We start from the raw sequence: 20,161 nt of genomic DNA on the forward strand, positions 1-20,161 counted from the left end.
ATGCCAAGACACCACATCAGAACTAAAAGGGGTGCACCAAGATTTTTTAAAGATGACATAGGGACAGAATTTCACCAAGCATTAAACAACATCATAAAGACACTTGTAAATGTTTATAATGATACTTACAAATTCCATCTTGACCATTTGCTAGATTATGCTCATGTTTTCTAATGAGTATTCCTGCTGACAGTATTGCTCCTGAAAGTAGGAGTTCTGTACCTCTGGCTGCCAGGAATAAGAGATTTATTATTAGCTTATTTAATTTTTAAAATACACTGCTTTTATTCTTCCCAAAGGCACTCTGAGCCAGTACTTGGAGCAAATGAGTATTGTCCTCTGATGCAGTGATAGCTACAAGTGAAAGCTGAAATGCACATTAAAAAATTTAAATGCATAATCTAATTTACTACTTTGATTTACATCTTTCAGAGTAACTTATCCAGTGAGGACTGGAGGTTTGAAGCAATTTTGGAAGGACAGGGTTTTCATGGCCCTCCTGTATTAAATGTGCCTGTAGGTGGAACAGTTCCGTATCCACTGACGTTCAAGCCCATTGCTGAGAATGTAATAATGGTAAGAGAGAAATCAGTTTCAACATTTGAAAAGGATGCTCTCACCAATACTGCTTATCACCAGTATCCAAATTATGAAAGTGTTTAGATAGTTGCTAATATTAAAGCATCTGCTTGAGAGAAAGGGTAAGATTTACTACTATCTGAAGTAAAAACACAAATGAACCAACTTTGTAAAGCTTAAGATTAAGTATGATAGATTTCCCCACCACATATTATCATCTCTTCTTTATTTAATTTTCCATTATATTCTTCAATTCCATTCATTTCTATGAAATCCTTCAATCCTACAGTTATTCTGTAAAAATTCTGAACTTTTATCACAAAAATATACATTGTTATTCTGAATTGAAATACTTATATTAAATCGTATTTCATTACCTAAATTATTAGGTAGTATTTCTTATTGCATGCCTACATCACAAATTAATTTATGTGATGAGTACTTTATTTACAAGCTAGGCCACCATTTCACAGCTGCTTTTGCCATCAGAGTAATCACTATTCCAAATGCTAAAATGTCAAGCATAGCAAAGGCTATAACACCTTTAGCAAGAAACTGTATTTGTGACTTTGTCTGTGTCCCAGCTGAGAATTTTGACTGCAAGTTGCTGTTGAAATATGTGAAATGCCAAAGATGAAAAAAAATGTTCTTTGAAGCATGAGTAGTAACCCTTCTACATGTGTTACCAACCAAATATAATGCAGTTTAGGTATCCAGTGTTGTAAAATTATTAAAAGCCAAAAGCCCTGAATCCTTTGATGACAAATGATTATGGAGAACATTTTAGCTGAATCACAAAATCATCCAGGTTGTAAAAGACCTCTAGCCCAGCTGTCAACCCAACACCACCATAGTTACCCCTAAACCATGTCCCAGGTGCCAATCCAGATTCCTCTTGAGATGGTGACTCCACCACTTTCCCATGGAACTTATTTCAATGCCTAACACTCTTTCAGTAAAAACCTCTTGCTAATGTCTAATATGAAACCTCCCCTGGCACAAATTAAAGCCATTTTCTTTCAACCTTTCACTTGAGACATAGAGAAGAGATCCATCCTTGCCTCACTAGAAGCTCCTTTCAGGTGTTTGTAGAGAGCAATGCAGTTCCCTCGGGTCTCCCTTTCTCCAGGCTCAACCCTGTGCTCATAGGACAGGTGGAAATAATCAATGAGCAAAGTTAAATATTATATGAGAGACAAGGAGGCATGAGATCATATGTTCTTGGAGATGTTTGTTTATCAAGAAGAAACCAAGAAGTAGAAAACCTAGAAATATGAAAACTTTATGTTGTTGAATTTCATGGTTTAGAAAAATTTTAAATCAAAGGTTTTGTTTCTCTGCTTCTCTGTTTAGCAATAAGTTTATTACAGAACTAGGAAAGTCAATAGGAGCCATTTCTTGTAAGTGCTCTGAGTCACCTAGATTTGAGATAAATAAACTGAAGTACAAGGGGAGCCAAAGGGGACTTGTACAGTAATGAAACAACTTATTTTTTCTTCCTTTGTCACAGGGAAGGCTTATTCTGAGAAATGTCACAGCTGGAACTCAGAACATCTTCAGTCTTAAGGGAATAGGGAAGAAACCTCTGCCTCAGGATTGCATTGTGATAGAGTGCCAAGTGGGAAAGGTGGCTCATAAAATCTTATGGGTGCACAATTATACCAAGAAGATGCTAAAATACAAGGTAATTTTTTTGCAATAATATGATAAATATTTTTCTGAAAAAGACTGTTACCTTATGTATTACAGTAGCAACGATTGCTGCAATTGCAGATAGACTGATAAAATCCATGTGCCCATGAGAAAATTTTCTATAGTTCATAGTATATGGATATGTTTATAGTCAGAAAATCTGTGACATAATGCATGATTTTACTGTGTGCTTGATGGGAAAGATTTCTTCACGTTTTACTCTGAGAGAACAACACTTCTACAATTGTTCTCTGTTCATTTGCTAATCTTTCTTTCTCCGACAGTTTGAAACCTGTGGCCAAGTCCATCAGTTTTGAAATCAGACAAGGGGCCTGAGAACTACTAGGTTCCTAAAATCTTCATGAAATATTGAATATTACATGAAAAGGACAAAAATTATTGTCCTCCTAAGGGAAGGATTGCAGCATGAGCTCACTATACATGAATTTCTCATGGCCCAGTGGCCTGGCCCAGTTATTGTCTATTGCCCAGCTGTTGTTTCAGCAATGCTGGAGGAATTTGGGAATGCTTTGTGTGTTTTCTGATAGAAGAGAAAATTCAGAGGTAATCATTGGAGTTGTTGAAAGGCAATGGGTTACTGAGGAGGTTAATAAAAATTCTTAAGAAATACAGTGTTATTGATTTCCTTGCTCAAGAACATATTTTTACTATTAAATATGATCATTTTTCATGCTTTCCATTAACTATATTTTATAACTCTGTTTACAGAAACACATTTTCCTATTTAAAACCACTGTTGTAGTACTGAAATAGCATAATTTTTCTAATATTTATCTTGTCTGTATGTTTAATTTGGAAGTGATAAAACTATTTCTGTAGCATTCCTCACCTTCTGCATGCATGTATTGGATGCTATGACCTATGCTGGCAGAGGCAGAAGGTACATTAGGGCAACAAAGATGAAATTCTGCTTTTCCTCTCAGCTGCAGAGAAATTCCTGAGGAACATCTTGGATCTTGCTCATGAAAATCCATATTTGTGACTCTATCATGGCATTTAAATCTAAAGTAGGTAGCATCCAGATATTATGGTCATACAGTGTTTGCCAGGATGGCTCCATCTATTGAAGCAATGCAGGGAGTGCCAGCTAACAATTGCCAGCATCTGTAAATATATATATATTTAGTTTTTCTTCCATGGAAGGGTTGAAAATGGGACAATTACATACTAGAAGATAAAATCTGACTAGCTTTGTAGTGTGGACTTGCAAAATGAGTCATTTTGTTCTCTGTCTTGGTGCCAGTAGGTCCAAATGCTGCTTTATTCAAATTGAAAGGTAATGATTTGAACATAAGATATAAAGAGACACCATGTGTATACCAGCAGCAGTGTTCTATTAAGTAATGATAATTCATGCTAATGTGAAAATCCTTCCTTGGATGTCTTCTTGCTAGTCTCCAGTTTTCCAGGTTTCCACTTTTACAGGTCAATCTACATTTAGTAAACTTTGTTTATCACACTAAGGTCCAGGTTCATATTCCTATTTTTTTGACTCATTATCATCCCCAAAACAAAGTAAGAAATGAATTCTTTGGGCATCACCAGCTTTGACATTTTTAGTTTCAACAGTTTAGTTTTTCAGATGTGAATGCATTTGCATTTCTGATATATTTGTACTTTTATCTCTGGAAGAAGTGAATGTTTTTGGCAACAGAACTGTTTTTTCTGCTTTCCTATTTTGTATGAACTCAATTTTTTTTGTGCCAATATAAGTGAAAGGTACAGAAATAACAAACTTCAAAATGAATACATTAAAATTATTCATTGTATGTATTTTTCAGAAATATTGCATTAAATGAATTTATGACAGTTGTAACTATTCCAGGGTGAGCTCTATCTGACTGAACTTTGATCTCCTAGAGGGTGTTCTCTGGGCCCTGAAATTTGGTTTTGTGATGTTGGAGGGATTTTGTGCTTTTTTCATCTCTGTGAAATACTGCTTGACAATCCAACTGTGTGTGCTCTTTTAGCTTTGGGACCTTTAGGAGAGAAATAGTAAGGTCAGCTATTTCATGCATGTGTGCCTATAATAAATTACTCAGTGTGAATAATGCATTTTCTCTGTGCGAGGTTCTTAGCCTGGAGCAGTTGCAGAACAGTTGTTGGAGCAAGGTGGGCTGGAATGGCTGGAAAAGGCATGGTTACAAAGCCTGCTGGAGTCTGGAAGCTGTCCCCTCCTCAAAGCAAACAATATTAATCACTTCCAGCACTCTCCAGCAGATGTCATGTAGTGTCTTGTGCTATTGGAATGAGCAAAGTTCATTTGCTTGCTTTTATTTCCAATACAGTCTGCCTGTAAATTAGGATTTAATCACTAAATCCAGAACATGATCACAGGTATCTGTAGTTATTAGAGAATTTAGAAAAACTCCTCTAAGAGGGAATTGTGACCCACAGCCTTGTTAGAAATGCCAAATAAGCTTTATTTACTCAGATGTATGTAGCACAATGGGCAACAGAAAAACGAAGTTATTCTAATTTTGTTGCTTTTGTTCATTCCATGTGGCCTGATGATTACTGTAATATCTGGGTAGTCTGTGGTGAAGCAGAGGACTGGTTTTGTCTTTGTGTTTCCCCTGGGAGCAGTTGCTGGCAGCTCAATAACTCCTCCTCCTGTTTAATCCAGCATCTTTGACAGTTTTCTGTATTGTGCTGTAGCTAAGTTGGTGATTAGGTAGAGGAAATGTTGTCAGTCTTAGCAGACAGAGCAAAGATTATACAAGAAGTAATAATTTTGGATGTGTTTTTGATGAAATCTTTTGTAATTTTGTTGGCTAATGGATATCTTCATTATTGGATTAGATTGGTTGATGTGCCCCATACACCCTGCATTGCTGGAGTATATCCACCATATGAAGTAATTTCTCAGAGATTAACTGGGATGCACATGATATAAAAAAAAAGCCGCAAGAATTTCATTTACTGAAGTAATAAACCTCAACCTTTATCAAGAATAGTATGAGATGTGCCAGTAGCTGACAAACATAATAATTTACAGGCATGTCCATAAACAATTTACTGCAAGATGAATACTTAGCAACAAGTAATTTAGCTGAACTAATACTTGGTTAATTTTGCCTTGGAGGTGTAAATTTAGCTTCACTATTTCATTTTAATAACTGAATATATTAAACTATTTTAACAAAAAACCTCATTTCATGAAAAAAAATGTTATATATATGCTACTCTGTTTCTCATATGTGCTGTATTTTTCTAATAGCCTAAGCCAAAATGAGGCTACTACTGCAAAAGTGACTATTTAAAATGAAATTTAAGTCTGGAAGGAAGAAGGAAATAATCCTTGCCTTTATTGCAGAAAGACAGCCCTCTTCCAGCTGAATAATTTTTTTCCTTTTCAATCAGATACAGAGGGGGCAGCAATAATTTTTATATATGTGGTTTGATTGTCTGTGCAACCATTAGTGTGGATCTAGAGCTGGGGAGGGAGGAAGTGCCTTTGCAATTCAGGGGAGGTCATGTGCATGACTCCATCAGTCTGCATTTAAAACTTCTAAGCAAAACACTTTCAGTGCTCACAAAGCTTTCCATGATTAAAAAGACAATTTCCATAAATTCCCTTGAAAGATATGAATGGTTTTATGAATTCTTTTCTGCTGATTGATGTATAGTTCCTTAGGGAACTGCTGCCACTGTGCTCTTCCTGGTTGGTTCTAGGGGATCTTACAACAAATAGGCTTCCTTGTGATTAACTTACTCCTGCATATGAAAAAAAAATCACAACAGAATTAATAAAGAATTTGTGCATATATAACATCAGCCAGAGAGCACATCCTTCTCTGATGATGAATTAATAGAAGGTAAGTGACTGCAGTGTAAATGGATTTTCGTGTCTGTAAAATTACATTCAAATCCTTCGAGAAGAAGAGGAAGTGTAAAGCATTTTTATGAAAATCCAATCTCTCAGTCTCATGACAAAACTTTAAATGCAATTTTCTTGTTTATTTATATAAATCTTTGTCAACTGGATATAAAGAATTGTCTGATGTGTTGATGGCTTCTTCTAATGATACCTTTGATAGAAACTTTATAGTAAAGGTGCCTAATTCTTTCAAGGCATGGTTTTGCAATAAAAATATAAAACAGTGCAACTGTTTTTCTCATTGCTGTTCAAAATAGATGTTATTAAAGTAAAATCTCCAGAGGAATCTCAAGACCCTGTTAAATTACCTTTCAGGCATTAGGTTATACAAACTACTAATATTTTATAAAATTGTAGAATAAATACATAATGAAAAAAAATGAAATGCCCTGTTTTTCAGCCTGTTGATGTCTACTCTCTATATATCTATTTTGGGTTTTTACAATGTGACCAAGACAATGTCATGAAGGTTAGGTATTTGTAAAAAATGCCTCACGGTAATAAAATTATATACCATAAACCTTTAATGAGGGGCTTCCCCATTCAGCCTAACTCTTGTTTGGTAATGTATCTGAGATTTTCTGAGAATAAATTCTGTTCAAGTCCAGTAACCTCGTTGTTCAAGGTCAAGTTTATATACTTTAACAACAACTGGAGCTGTGTATTCCATAATGCTTTGTTTTTTATCTATCCTTTCAATTTCAATTCCTTTGTCTTCCCCTATATCTACCAGAATTTCTGTAACAGAGTTCTTTTCACTAAAGAAAAGGCAATCTTCTTAGCAATAATGAATGGTTCAAAGGCCTACAGAATTTCAGAATAACTGTAGTTGTTGCCAGGTGTTTCTTGATAACTTGTGAAATTTTTAGATCAATTAAGGGCATTGTAAGGTTTTAGGTCAAATTTGTTTCTTGAAATGTGTTAGTGGTCTTGACAGGTGGCCTGGTTTAGGAACAAATCTGGATTATTATATAGAACTCCAGATTGCTGCTCAACAGGCAGGAATTATTTGGGGAATATCCTCAGTGCAATGCAAAGATTTTTCCTTCAGTGTGGTATCATGCTGGTGGCAAAATAAGAGTGATTGCAAGAATTAAATGAGTTCCTAATGACTCAGGAATTTGGAAAGTTTGCACTGAAAGGTGGATGTGGGAAAGTAATGGGGGCTTGTTTTGGAAAACTGCCATTCTTGAGAGTTTTGTAAAGTGTCTTGTTGTCAGATTGATCAGAAACTCCTACAGCTCAGGTTCTGACCTAGGGTCAAAGAGCATTAACTTTTTGCTAAGTAGAGCCTGTCAATATAGTTAAACAGACCTGAGAAACAGTTTTCAAATGGAAACCTTGAATATATTACTGTCTAACTTTGTTATACTAAGACACAATGGAGTTTAAATATATTTAATTATGTTCTTACATCCATTCATCTCTTTGCCTTGAAGTTTTTGGAGTTGCGCTTATTTGGTTATTCAACTCTGGAAAAAGTTACTGTAATTTTGAAATTTGGTTTTCCATTTCTGTTCATGTTAAATAGCCATATTACAGTTCTGCAGAATGAGTTTTTAAACCAGTGGCTGATAAATTAGTTTTAAATTGCAGCATTTTATACATTTATACTTTCTGGCTGTGCGTAACTCATGACTTGATATATAAGAAAATGGAGAATACTATAATTTAAAAACCAAATCCTTGGGTATGGATTGATTTGAGCAAATGTTTTGCAGGGTCACAATGATCACTTTAGTAATAATTTACATTTTAGCTCCATTGAGTTATTCTGCAGTTCTAGTTTCGTGAGTGATAGTGACATAACATATTTTAAGAAAGTATTTATTATTTATTATTTATGCAATTATTTATGCCTGATAAATTTTTTGTGTTACTCAGTGTTTATCTGCAGATCTGCCTGTTTCTCTCAGTATAAATGCTGTGTGTAAGTACATATCTCTGCAGCCCCACCCTTGGTGTGGGTTCTGGTTAATCTGCCTGTAATTGTTCATCATTCTCTGGTTGCACATCAGGACAGAAGCTGACAAACTGCCTCTCCCACTAACTGGAAGAAGTAATTCCATATCTTGACTCATTTTGAATAGCTTGTAAATCAATATTATTTTTGTTGTTGTTGATAAAAGCACCCTAATTAATGCCCTACTTTCTTCCTTCAAAATGTATTTGCCTAACAGTAGTGATCCATAGAAGATTTTGTAAGGCATATTAAGGTACCTTCAGGAACATAGTGTTGTAGATTATTATAGGATATAAGGTTATTCAATGCTACATCTGTGACTAAAATTATGTCCTGTTCTTACATATAATCCTCATAAAAATGTATTTTAATAAGAAATAGCTCTCTCTCTCTCTGATATTCAGAACAAAGTTAACTTAAGGCTTACTGTGTATAAATTTTGTTTCTTCACTCCAAGTTTTCCTCTAAACTTACAAAATCTTTGCAACTACTTATTGTTATATAAATCTGCAATTTCTGGATTTTCTCCTATGTGTACTTTTAAATTTGCCAACTTTTTCCTTTTCTGAGTATTCCTGGATGTGTTGTTATTTTGTAATAGACCTGCAGAGACATGTTATGCAACATTGTGCCATATTAGAATCCCAAATGTCTGTGAACAAATGAGGATGACTCTCAGTATGAATTCTGATATTAGGATAAATTGCCTGTGTGCATGGGCAAGCTTGGGCATGCACTTTTAGTATTCATTTGTCATTTGAAGTTGATAATTTTAATTAGTGTCAGTAACAGAGCTGATAAATCACATGGCCATTGGAGCAAGACAAAGTTCTATTTATGGAACACATGAGAGGTACCTGGTGAGTGATGTCTGTCACAACCATAAACCTTCTCAGAAGGTTGGAAGTAGGAGACTGAATCGTTGTGACCACTGCTTGGAGATTGGCTGAGGTGTGGGTAACTTAAATAACAGAGACAAATAGGGTTGGTAAATGAATGGGGGTGATTCCTCAATAAGATGGCGAATATTTGTGTTATAGCTCTGGAATAGCAAGCAGCTTGAGGAATGTGAGTTTAATGACTGCAGCTGGAAAGGTGACAGCAGACTGAGGTCAGCGTCAGTTACGTACAAGTTTTAGTGAGCATCTGATTCCAAAGGGTTTAATCTGGTGCAGGACAGGGAAGGGAGAATTCTTTCATGTCTCTTGATACAGGATCTGGATTCAAGCACTGTAACAGAGGCCATGTGAGTACTAACATCATTTCATTGCTTCTACTCAACCTTTTCCTATTTGGTTATACAGTCACTTCCTTAAGATTAAAAACTTCATTTTAAAATAATTTAGCTTCTGTTAGTTCACTACTCTGAAAAAGTGTCCAAAATTTCTCATGAATGGCTGAAAATCAAACTTCTGGTCCATATTTACTCATCGGCAATCCATAGGCATTTCATGTTTATTATAGTCAACCATGCCAGTAGTGTTCCTTTTACTTTGAAATCTTCTGGTGGAAACTTATTTGGTATGTCCAGTCTTTGATAAACACTGTATTACTCTACCCTTCTGCTTTTTATCCCATTTAAATGAATCACATTTATCCTACTTCTGTTTCTGTCTCCATATTACTTTTTCCTTAAATAGAAATCTCATTTTAACTAATCTTATTTCTATCCCTAGTAATTTGCTGTCATTTTTATTATCCTAGTTGTATTTTTAGGTACTTATCCTTCACTCTTGTGTACATTCATTGTCAACTGAAATGGAAAAGTCCATAAATGTAGGAGTGTGACTAATTTATTTTTTATATGTTAATAAATGAATCTTCCCCATCTTCAGTGTATAACAGCCCCACCTTTCCTATGCTTTGCTCTTTGTTGACAACTTAAGGATTTTTTTCCAGTTATTTTTCTGCAAGTGCCAATTCAACAAGTCTTTCCATCTGTCTCTTTTTTAGCCTTTTTTTCCCTCTTGCCAAGTAGTTTCTTCCTATTCTTTCTGGTTGCTGGACTTCTATTGTCCAGTTTGAAATGCGGATTTATTGTGGAAGAGGAAGACTGTTGCTTTACAGGTTTTTTTAATCTGTTACTTGGAATAGAAATTCTGGATTTAGAAGAACCTGCACCTGAAAAAAGAATTACAGTAACATAAATACCACAGAGAAGGAATGTGTTTTAGGCAATGATTGTTGGTATCAGAAGAAAAGATGATTTAAGAATATGCTTCTTTTCTACAGAAAATAATAAGAAAATATGTTTACTTTAAAAATGAATGTGCATCTAATGCTGTTAGTGTTGCAAAAGAAATCTTTGTAGATTGCAGGTATCCACTTGGATGCTGGACAGGCCAGCTCTGCCCAGGGATGCCTTGTATATGAACACCTTTTTCACTGATGCCTTTTCCTGGCTTACCTAAAAACAGAGGCCAGACAAAATTAAAAGAATAAAAGCAGATATGTTTAATGAAGGGCCTTCAGGTGCATTAAGGGCAGATAAAGCCTCCCCAAGGGGCTACACCCAAAATGGACCATGGTCATGAGCTCTTCAGACAGATCTGAGTTTGGTCCATTTACACACCAGGGGTTAACCCTCCCATTACAGCTTCAGGTAATCAAGTCATATTCTCCCAGTTTGTCCCCCTCCAATTCACTTTTGCTTATACTTTTCAGGGCCTGAGGCAATAGGGTGTCCTTGATTTTCAGGCCTAGAAGGATTGTTTGTCTGACCAAAAGGTGAAGACAGTTAACTAACACTATATAGAGTTTAAAGGCATATACTAATGCAGTTCAGGATTTCAAAAATATATAAAAGCTAAAATCCTAAGGCATCACCATGAGCAGCTGCTCAGAGGATTCCTCTGTAGCAACTCTGTATAAGAGAGAAAGAAATGAGATGCAATTAAAAAATACTCACCCTATATTCTCCCAATGAGCTTTACAGTTTGCAAAATCTAAATTTCTGCATGTGAAAGTTCTATTGGTTTCTCTATTGCCCCGAGAGTTACCATGCATGCCATGTGTATGTGTCATTTACAAAATATGACATATCAAAAAGGACAGTTTAATATCACTTGAGGTGTAGCAAATGATGTTAGAATGACACTTCAGATTTTGCTTTTCTCTGTCTATTTAGATGGATCAGTACTGCTGAATGTCTTTGTTATTTTTCAAACAAAAATGTATGTAAAATATTAAGGGCCTAACTGTGCAAATCTCTGCATATGTAAGGAGTTCCAGGGTCTGAGCAATATATTTTTGATCATGTTGAGCAATGACTTCAAAATTTGTGCTGAGTTTTCCTCTATGTGATTTGTCCTCCCCAGGTGTATTCCAATCTCTCAATGCTGAGTGGTGCCCCTGATGTGGCTGTCAACCCAGAGGACACTGCTGCTTACACCTTGAGTATATCTCCCTGCAGACGAGGAGTCTTTCAAGGTACTATTTAGAACTCAAATATATAAAATATCCCCATAAATGAGTAGGTTAAATCTCCTTACACCTAATGCTTGCATCTTTTCTGCATAAGCTTTCTTCTGGAAGTAAGGTTGTCATTACTGGTGATTCAGGTTTTTAAACTGGCTCATATTTTTATTTTTGAAGGTATCTTACTGCTAAATGTGTAGTCAGGTTCTTCAAAAATGCCAGCATATGAACAACTTTATGTATTTAATTGGTCTCATGAAAACTGACTAAACAGGAAGTAATGATTTTTTAATTATCACCAGGTTTGTAGATCTAAATTTAATTTTCCAAAATCTGTTTAATCCCTTTAGATATGTTAGCACTACTACAACCAAAGATGTAAAGGCAGAGACCAGAATTTGACTTTTCCCCTTAATTAATGTTCAGTCTGTTGACCACAAGGCAAGAGTACATAAATAGAATCCTGTGAAGTTGGTTCTTTCTTTGGCATAGATAGAGGCTAGGGAGATCTAAAATTAATTGTTCATAACTTGCATCCATCCATGTTTAAAATGGTATTTTTATGATACAATAGCAAAACTCTGGATATTTTTAACCAATGTCAGCATCCCATCATTAATATTTTTCATGATTTTCTTTTTTAACAAAAATTCAGATTTCATAACTTTTATATGTTTGGTAATGGTTCAAAAATTCCATGGTGCTCATTATTTAGCTCATAATGTGAAAAGCATGGTTTTGAGAATGAAACTGTACAATCAGTCTTTGCCTTCCCTGTAGGGTAACTATTGTACTAACTCTCAGCAGAGAAGAGTACAAAGGTATTTGGGGGGAATTGTGGAAACAGAGGAGACCGTCCTAAAGGAACTGAGTAGCACTCAGGGAAAGATTTTGACTTCCTGATAATGGATAAATCTCTCAATAGGAAATGCTTAGTGTGTGTAGTTTCAAATTTGTGGGTTCCTAACTCCAAGCACTTAATTCTGCTACATTCTTGGACAATTGAGATTAATGACAGCTGTTTTCTTAGCATTAAAAAGCTATTAAATCTTGTCCCTGAGGATGTCAAACTACTTTGCTCCTTTGGCCATTTTGTTTTTAGTACCTGGTATGTAAAACCTAACTAATAATGCCATCTCAATTCACAAGTGACTTGTGCAAAGAAATTAATACCTGTAACAAGGCTTGGCCTCGAGCCATAGGAAGATTTCAGTGCCCTGATCTGTAGCCCTGGAAAAAAAATCATGCTTCATGAATAGGAATCAGCTTTCAATGAAATTATAACCATCAAAAATGTGCACCAGGAAATATTGAGGATGTACTATATTTAAACATGGCTTTTTTTTTTAAGCATTAAAGATTTAGGAATAGTCTCTTCTTCTGCCTTAGAAAATCCCCAGTTCTTTTATATATAATGAAAGTTTCAGTAGAAGAAGCTCCAAGGGATCTATCAGAGAGCAAATTAATACCAGGTGATAAAAGCCATGCCTTCAAAGGGACATAGATGGCATGTTCAGATCTACATCTCCAATGTTCTCTCCTTCCCTTGACTTCTATCACAATGGTTTCCATTGTCTTTTGAAGTATTATATGTTCACTGAGTGAAAAAAGAGAGAACAGTCAGTTTCTCTAACCCAACAAAAAGTTGCAGGTTCAAATACTGGGAAGCCACATCTGCCCTTCTTCTCAGAAAAGTTCATTTATTTTACACTTTAAAATAACTTGATGGAAGGATAAAGTTATCCTTTGAAAGGGACAGGGCCCAGTTATCTGCAATCCACCCCCTGGCTCAGGGCTTGCTTTAATCACCACCTCAGGAAATCATGTTCATTCTTCCCCTGGAACAGAGACGGGTTTGGCTCTCTCACAGAAATCCGTGCACACTCTCTAACCATTCAGCTGCTGTAGCAGGAGAGGGGTGGAGGGAAGTGAGGCCACTGTCACAGGTGTGAAAAGCAGCAGCTGATTTTGCTGTCTGATGTTAGGTTTGATGTAAACCTGACTACCGAGTGTCCTACCTAAGATAACACATTAGGAAGTGCTTTCTTTGTGGCTTCAAGGAGAATGGGAGGCTGTCTGCATCAGACTGTGCAAGGCTGGCGAGTCATATTTGTTCTCCAGAGCAGAATTTCCAGGCCCTGAGAAACTTCAATGTCAAAGATTTAAAAAAACATAAATATATATATATTAAAAAAAAAATATATATATATACACACAAATGCATTTTTGGCTTTCAGCATATTTCAACAGCCAACCTGAATCTTGAGAGTAGGTGATTCAGGTGGGAATTAGGCAATACTCAGGAATCTTTATGCTTTCTAGATTCAAGACACTACAAGAAAAGTATAATTTAAATACTTCCCCCCTCCCCGCAAAAAAAGTATTCTTTATTCATTCTGGTGAATTTGTTTAGAAGGAGGAAAATAATCCATGGGGTGAACAGTTGTAATGACAAAATAAAAAGCAGTGTTTCAAACCTATCTGCAGGGGGAGTCAATTTTATCCTCCAAGGAAAAAAGAACAACTATTTTGATATCTAGCTGAGGACTCTGTCCTAGTGCTGATGAATAATTTCAAGTCTAGAACTTCCTAAATTTTAAGTGTAAAACTTTGTAGCCTTGGAGTTCTAATACTCTTTTTTTCATATTAAAATAAATTCTAATGAAAGAACTTTTACCATGTAAGTTGTACTGAGCAAGTGGTTTGCATTTTTCATTTACTCTCAAAGTCCTTTTATTTCCAAAATTATATAGCTGCAAAATTATGCTGCTTTTGCTTTCTGTCTTGCTGTTTTATGGTTGCTAAGCTAAAAATGGGCCCAGTTATTTTCTAAAGCCCATTTGGAAGCATTCCAGTAGAGTGCTAATATTACATGCTTCAGCTAGTTTTTAGGTGTGTGACAGCTTTAACACAGAAATAATAGCAAATAAACACCTCAAGCAAGATTCTGTCACTACATAAAATTCTCCAGCAGTCAGTTTTCTGAGTAATTGAGCAATTTTCTTTAGGTTTGAGAAAGCATCTCCTACAGATTGCTTTATATTTTATCAAATTTTTATTTCTGCTTTCCACAGAATAGACCAGAATTTTTCCAGAATACAGGAAAACTCGTAATACTTGAAGATGTCTTGTGCAAAAAACTCACAAACCTTTCATAGTCAGTGCCCTTTTCATTCATACAACCCCCTAGCATTTGGAAAGGAGCTTTCTAACTTTGTGTCTCACCTTTCACTAATTTTTTAACTGAATCTATGTTTAGTAGGCAGTGCTTTTGTATGCTACTTAGAAACTTAAATTGAGGAAAAACAGGCAGCATGTTCCAGGCCTTTAAATAATATTAATTAGTTTTGATAATCAATATTATTTAATATTATTTAATATTATTTCCAGGCCTGTCAGATGCAGCTGTAGGACAGTTTTGAGGTGGTGAAGATCATGCTAATACATTCTAGCCTGTAAATGAGTTGATTGAGCTTGTTTGTCATTATTATCTCTTTGACACTGGCATTAAGGAAGAAAAAAATCAATTTCTTTTCTGGAATTCTGCATATTGATCTGCTGATCACTATAATTTCAATGGAATCATAAACACCCATGAGGGAGAAAGATGATCTTTGTAGTTTCTGGTAGCCTAAGCTGTATTTCCAGCACCTGCCTGTTTGTCTTGAGCATTTCTTCATCCACATCACCCTGACAAACTGAGTCTAATTCAGTGGGGGCAAAAACAAAGCTTGGAGGCTCTTCTGGTTGCTTGATTATTGTGAAGGGCTCTGCTGGATCACAAGAGTGCACTGGAGGAGCTGCTGGCATGGCCCAGCAAGATGATCCTGGCACCATCCATCCATCCATCCATCCACCCAGTAGGAGGTTCAGGCTCCTGTGCCCTTCCATATTGTGGATTCATTGTCACATTAAGGAAAGGCAGCGAGCATTATAAACAAAACAACTCACCTCTTTATTAAATGCTACAAAGCCAAATAAGATTGATAGCAGGGTTTGCCACTCGCTCATTTCTCCTTGGTATGAGTCTTAAAGCTTATTCTCATTTTTTGTTGTAGGGAGCAATTCATTTAATCGTAGTATACCAACAAGTAGGATTTACAGAAACTCCTTAGGATTTATATGTCTTATCACAGAAATTTCCCTAGGAAAATAAAGATGATAAAGTTTTGTAGTAACCTACAGTAAATAGCCTTTTTTTTTTGTCAATAGAAAAACTACAACAAGAAAAAATTGATCAAATAGCTACATAAATTACACTCATCTTGTTAAATTATCTTATCTCTTTTGTGGAACTTTTCTGTGACAGCAACTGTACACAGATTTCATTGGCCAGAAAAAACCAGGAAAAATAAAAACCCCTCCTCCCCCTCCCAAGACCTTACTAAGTTCACATGGGTATAATTAAACCACAAGCCAAATGTTTCTATATCTTTTCAGATTTGTGTGATGAATTCTGTGGCCATATAGCCTTCTGGGTTAGGTTTTTTTTCCAGTTAAAATATTTGGATATTGTGGACTTTTGTCATCTCTCCACAGCAGGAAGTAATCATGCACACTATGTATCTTTCAAATATTCCATTTAAGCTATACAGAGGAAAGCATTGAGCACTTCTTGCTTTCATAATTGTATTCATGGATACAGGGGGTGTGTAGTATACAGCCAATGAGTCAGTCTAACATGGGGTGCTGTAGTTACAATTTTATTGAGAAATAAAACAGCCTGCCTCCTTTTAAAGGGATGCTTCTTCTATGAAGCAATAGAAAGCAAAGCTTTGGTATTAATATTTGGACTGTAGTTGTATAAAATGTTTCAACACCGGCTAGTAAAGCTAGAAAACGTGCAAGGATGTTTTGACCAAGGAAGCTCTTAAATCGGTGATGTGTCAGCAAAAATACAACCCCCTCAATTTTTGTAAAATTATTAATTTTCAGTAGAATTATAGAAATACTTGTATTATTGCTTTTACTATTTTAGGATCACATATGCAAGTTTAGTATCCTATATGTACGCAAAAGGATAGCTAAGAAGTCCTGTTTTCTAAAACAGATGATGATGGCATAATTCTATGGCTGGTTGAATCAGTAGGAATTTTATCTCTGGGATGCAGGTGAAATCTGGTTTGGTCTTGAATGTATGCTTTAAAAAGTGTCAGCCATGATATTTTGACAAGTTACACTGTTATGTGATGTGTGACAGAGAAGTCAGAACTGAGCAACTGGATACAAAAAACCCCAAAACCAAAACACCCAAACACTGAGGACTGTTTTGCATGAAAAGATTTTAATTTATCAGTTGTTTTGTAGCACCAATATTGAAAAGTGAGATGCACTAAGTAAAAGTTCTGTAAGATGACTATGCATTCACAGCCAGAAGACCAGAACTTTGTGTCAAAGCTCTTTAAAAGCAGAGGAGCCAAGCTCAGCAGAACCACATGAAAAATGTAAAATTGCTTTTTGTATTTATTTGAAATCTGTCATTTTTGATGCAGCATTACTGCACATTTCCAATGTATTATTTATGACCTCAGAGAGCACAAAGTACTTTTTATTACTCTTCATTGTATAAAATTCTATTTCCCATCCTGCAAAATATCTCTTGACAGGAATATTTTTGTAGCCCATAATTTGAATAAATTAATATATTTATGTATCATCTGCTATCTTAGGATCCAGTAAGGGTCAGTGGATTGCACCATTTACTCCCAAACCAGCAGAGCATTCTAATTAGGAATACTCCTAGGAAAATGTTCTGCCTTAATTTATAGACTCAAGTCATGCAGATCATACTGTCTTCACTGATAAGGATTCTGCATTTTAGATTTGACATGGAATTAATACACTTTTTTCTTTTGTTATTTGCAGTTCTTGCCAGCAATGATTTCCTTTTATTTTCCTCTAATAAAATATTCAAAGAGCTTTGAGCCAGTAGTAGATACTTTGGTGCCCATGAAAATTAAGAAAGACAATTTATGAATATTTTAAGATTAAGCAGATAAACTGAGCTACAAAATGTATACCATTTGTACTAAAACTCATTATTTTTTCTAGAAATACTTTGACAGATTTAATTGAGAGCCTTGCAGAGATCTGTATTCACCACATCAATTCATTCACCTTTATCGATCAAGATTATAACCTCATTGTTATTAACTCTGTTTGTTTGAGCTCTGGTTTTCATGAAATAGGAAAATGGAGTGTCAGCAGTTTTTCTGCAATTCTTCACTGATTTTTTGATCATGCAATTGGTGGATTATCAGCACAGTGGTTTAGCAATTCAAGTAGTTTTCAGTTACCATAGTTCCTCTCATAGCTCTTGAAATATTCTTGAGCAGTAGGAATGTATTCTTCTGGAACTTTTCAAGCATTCCAATATTTGCTGCAAATAAAAATTAATTATTCAAGTGCTTCAGCAAATTATTTTGATGCTTTTGAGGCCACATTTCGTGCAGAGAACAAAACCCACTCTTTGTTTTATCATCTCATTACTTAAATTGCTCCTGTTCTGTCCCTCTTTCTCCCACACTCACATATGGATAATTTGTGATTCTGAGATACAGAAAATCGGTAAAGAAAATTCTCCTTGGTCACTGGAAGGAAGAACTACAAGGAAAAATTACTAAAATTTTAAAATTAAGTGCAACCAAATATTCTTTACTGTAAGAATTTGGTAGAATTTATGAATGTATTGATTAGCATTTAGCCAAGACTTTTTGATCAACTTCAAACTATAATTTTGCATATTTTTACTAATTTTATTCTAATTGTTGATAACTTTTAAGCATACTGATGGCAAGGATTGATATTTAAAATTAATGAATTCTCTCCTATGCTTTGCTTCTCCCTAATATTGTGATTCAATAGACCAAAATAATACTAGGATTTTATATTGAGACAAAATCAGATTAATTAGCCAGAATTCTGTGGTCATTAGTTATTAATTAGTCATTTATCCTATGATCCATTACCTATTAGTGCCATTTCATGTGTTCTTTTCATCATGATTTATATACCTTGATCATTTTCTTCAGTCTTCATTATCCTTTCCATAATGGTTTTATTTTTTTATCCTTGCACATGGATCTTATTTTTAAGATTAAAAAAGAAAAAAATCAGTAATTTCCTGAAATTGCAGTCACTCCTCTTCGTCTTTGGAGCCAAGTTCTGACTTAATTACTGTAATTTTAGTAGTTTTTAAAACACTTTCATTTGAAATGAATGAAATGAAAATTTCGTTCTTTAGGTTTGTTTTTAATTAGTTTAGTTTATTTGTATTTAAGTAGAGTTTTTTTAATGAAAGAAAATTCAGGATTCTAATTTTTTTTAAGTTTGAAGTTATATTTTTCCTCTGGATTGAAACCTATTTCCTTTTTTGTGATTTTGTTTTTAACTTAAGTGTTTTATACCTGTGCTTCTCCAGTTGCTGTCTCTCAAAAAAAAAAGATTCTTCCTTATAATTATTTAATGTAATCCTTTTTAGTAGGAATAGTTTGTCAGTGTTTGTCATGTCACACCTCTGCCCCACTCAAAGCTGCAGAAACAAAGGATACCATTAGATGTTACCTTATATATTAGGACAGTGCACGGCAACAGTTCTATTATCTTTATGCTGCAAGGATCCCATAGCTTCTAAGCTTCAAACCTTCTTAATGCTTCTTGTAGAGCAGCTCCTCTGAGCAGCGACACCTCTGGATCCTTGCAGCAGCCATCTGACTCCTCTCCTTGCTACACCCTTTTATGGCACTTGTTCTCATTAGTTACAGGTGTTCTTAATCTCTAGTAATTGATCCCAGCTGCAACTCATAGAGGGGTAAGATTACATTCTACTGCCCTCCTACAATTCCCCCTTTTCTTTTAACCACAGAGCTGCAGCTTTTCCAGAAGTATATATTAATATTATGTCATATTTATAGATTTCATATAGAGCTATTGGTTATACAAAAGCTCAAGCAGCATATTATCTCAATCTTAATCTTTAGTAACTATTATGTCACATTTATACTTTTCATATAGAGTTATGTATAAATATATTTTGAAACAGCAGATTATACTAATTCTTTATGTCACAGCATATGTCACAGTTGAGACTACCACCATACAATTTTAGAAGGCTTTAAACATTTACCCAGAGTTTACACTATACCTCATCTGAAGGTTTCAAGCATCTGCCCATACAGAGTAACATCATTGCATTTCACTGGGGATAACATTATATTTGAAGGTTGAATTTTTTTTTTCCAATAAATTAGTTCTATACCAATACATTTTCCTAATCATATTTCCCAGAATCCACGGGTTTATATAGTCAAATTCAGTAGTCCAATCCAGTAGTCAAATCCAGCTTCACAATCAGTAAACTATGATGTGCACTTTGTCATTCAATAAAGCTTTCCACGTGGCCAAAATAGTCAGCTATTTTCCCAGTCGCTCACCTCAAATTAGATGACTGGATTAAGTCCGGACTTCTGCAGCATCTCTGCTGCTTTCAGTCATTATTTAGGGTACCCTTTTCTTTTTTTCCCTTTTTTTTTTTTTTTTTTTCTTTTTTTTCCTTTTTTATTTTTACCACCTGTTGTAATCACGCCGGGGTCACCATTCATAGCCTTATA

The 20,161-nt window shown here is 35.1% G+C and overlaps 1 protein-coding gene across 1 annotated transcript in view; it reads left to right on the plus strand.

The window, feature by feature from the left end:
• The window catches only part of CFAP47 (cilia and flagella associated protein 47), a 260,858-nt gene that overhangs the window by 117,513 nt on the left and 123,184 nt on the right, over positions 1-20,161 (plus strand). Inside the window, 3 exon segments of the mRNA XM_030954886.1 lie at positions 433-576; positions 2,090-2,263; positions 11,453-11,564. Of these exon segments, the coding sequence (XP_030810746.1) occupies positions 433-576; positions 2,090-2,263; positions 11,453-11,564 (430 nt within the window).

This window comes from Camarhynchus parvulus, chromosome 1, assembly GCF_901933205.1.
Source record: "Camarhynchus parvulus chromosome 1, STF_HiC, whole genome shotgun sequence".
NCBI lineage: Eukaryota > Metazoa > Chordata > Aves > Passeriformes > Thraupidae > Camarhynchus > Camarhynchus parvulus.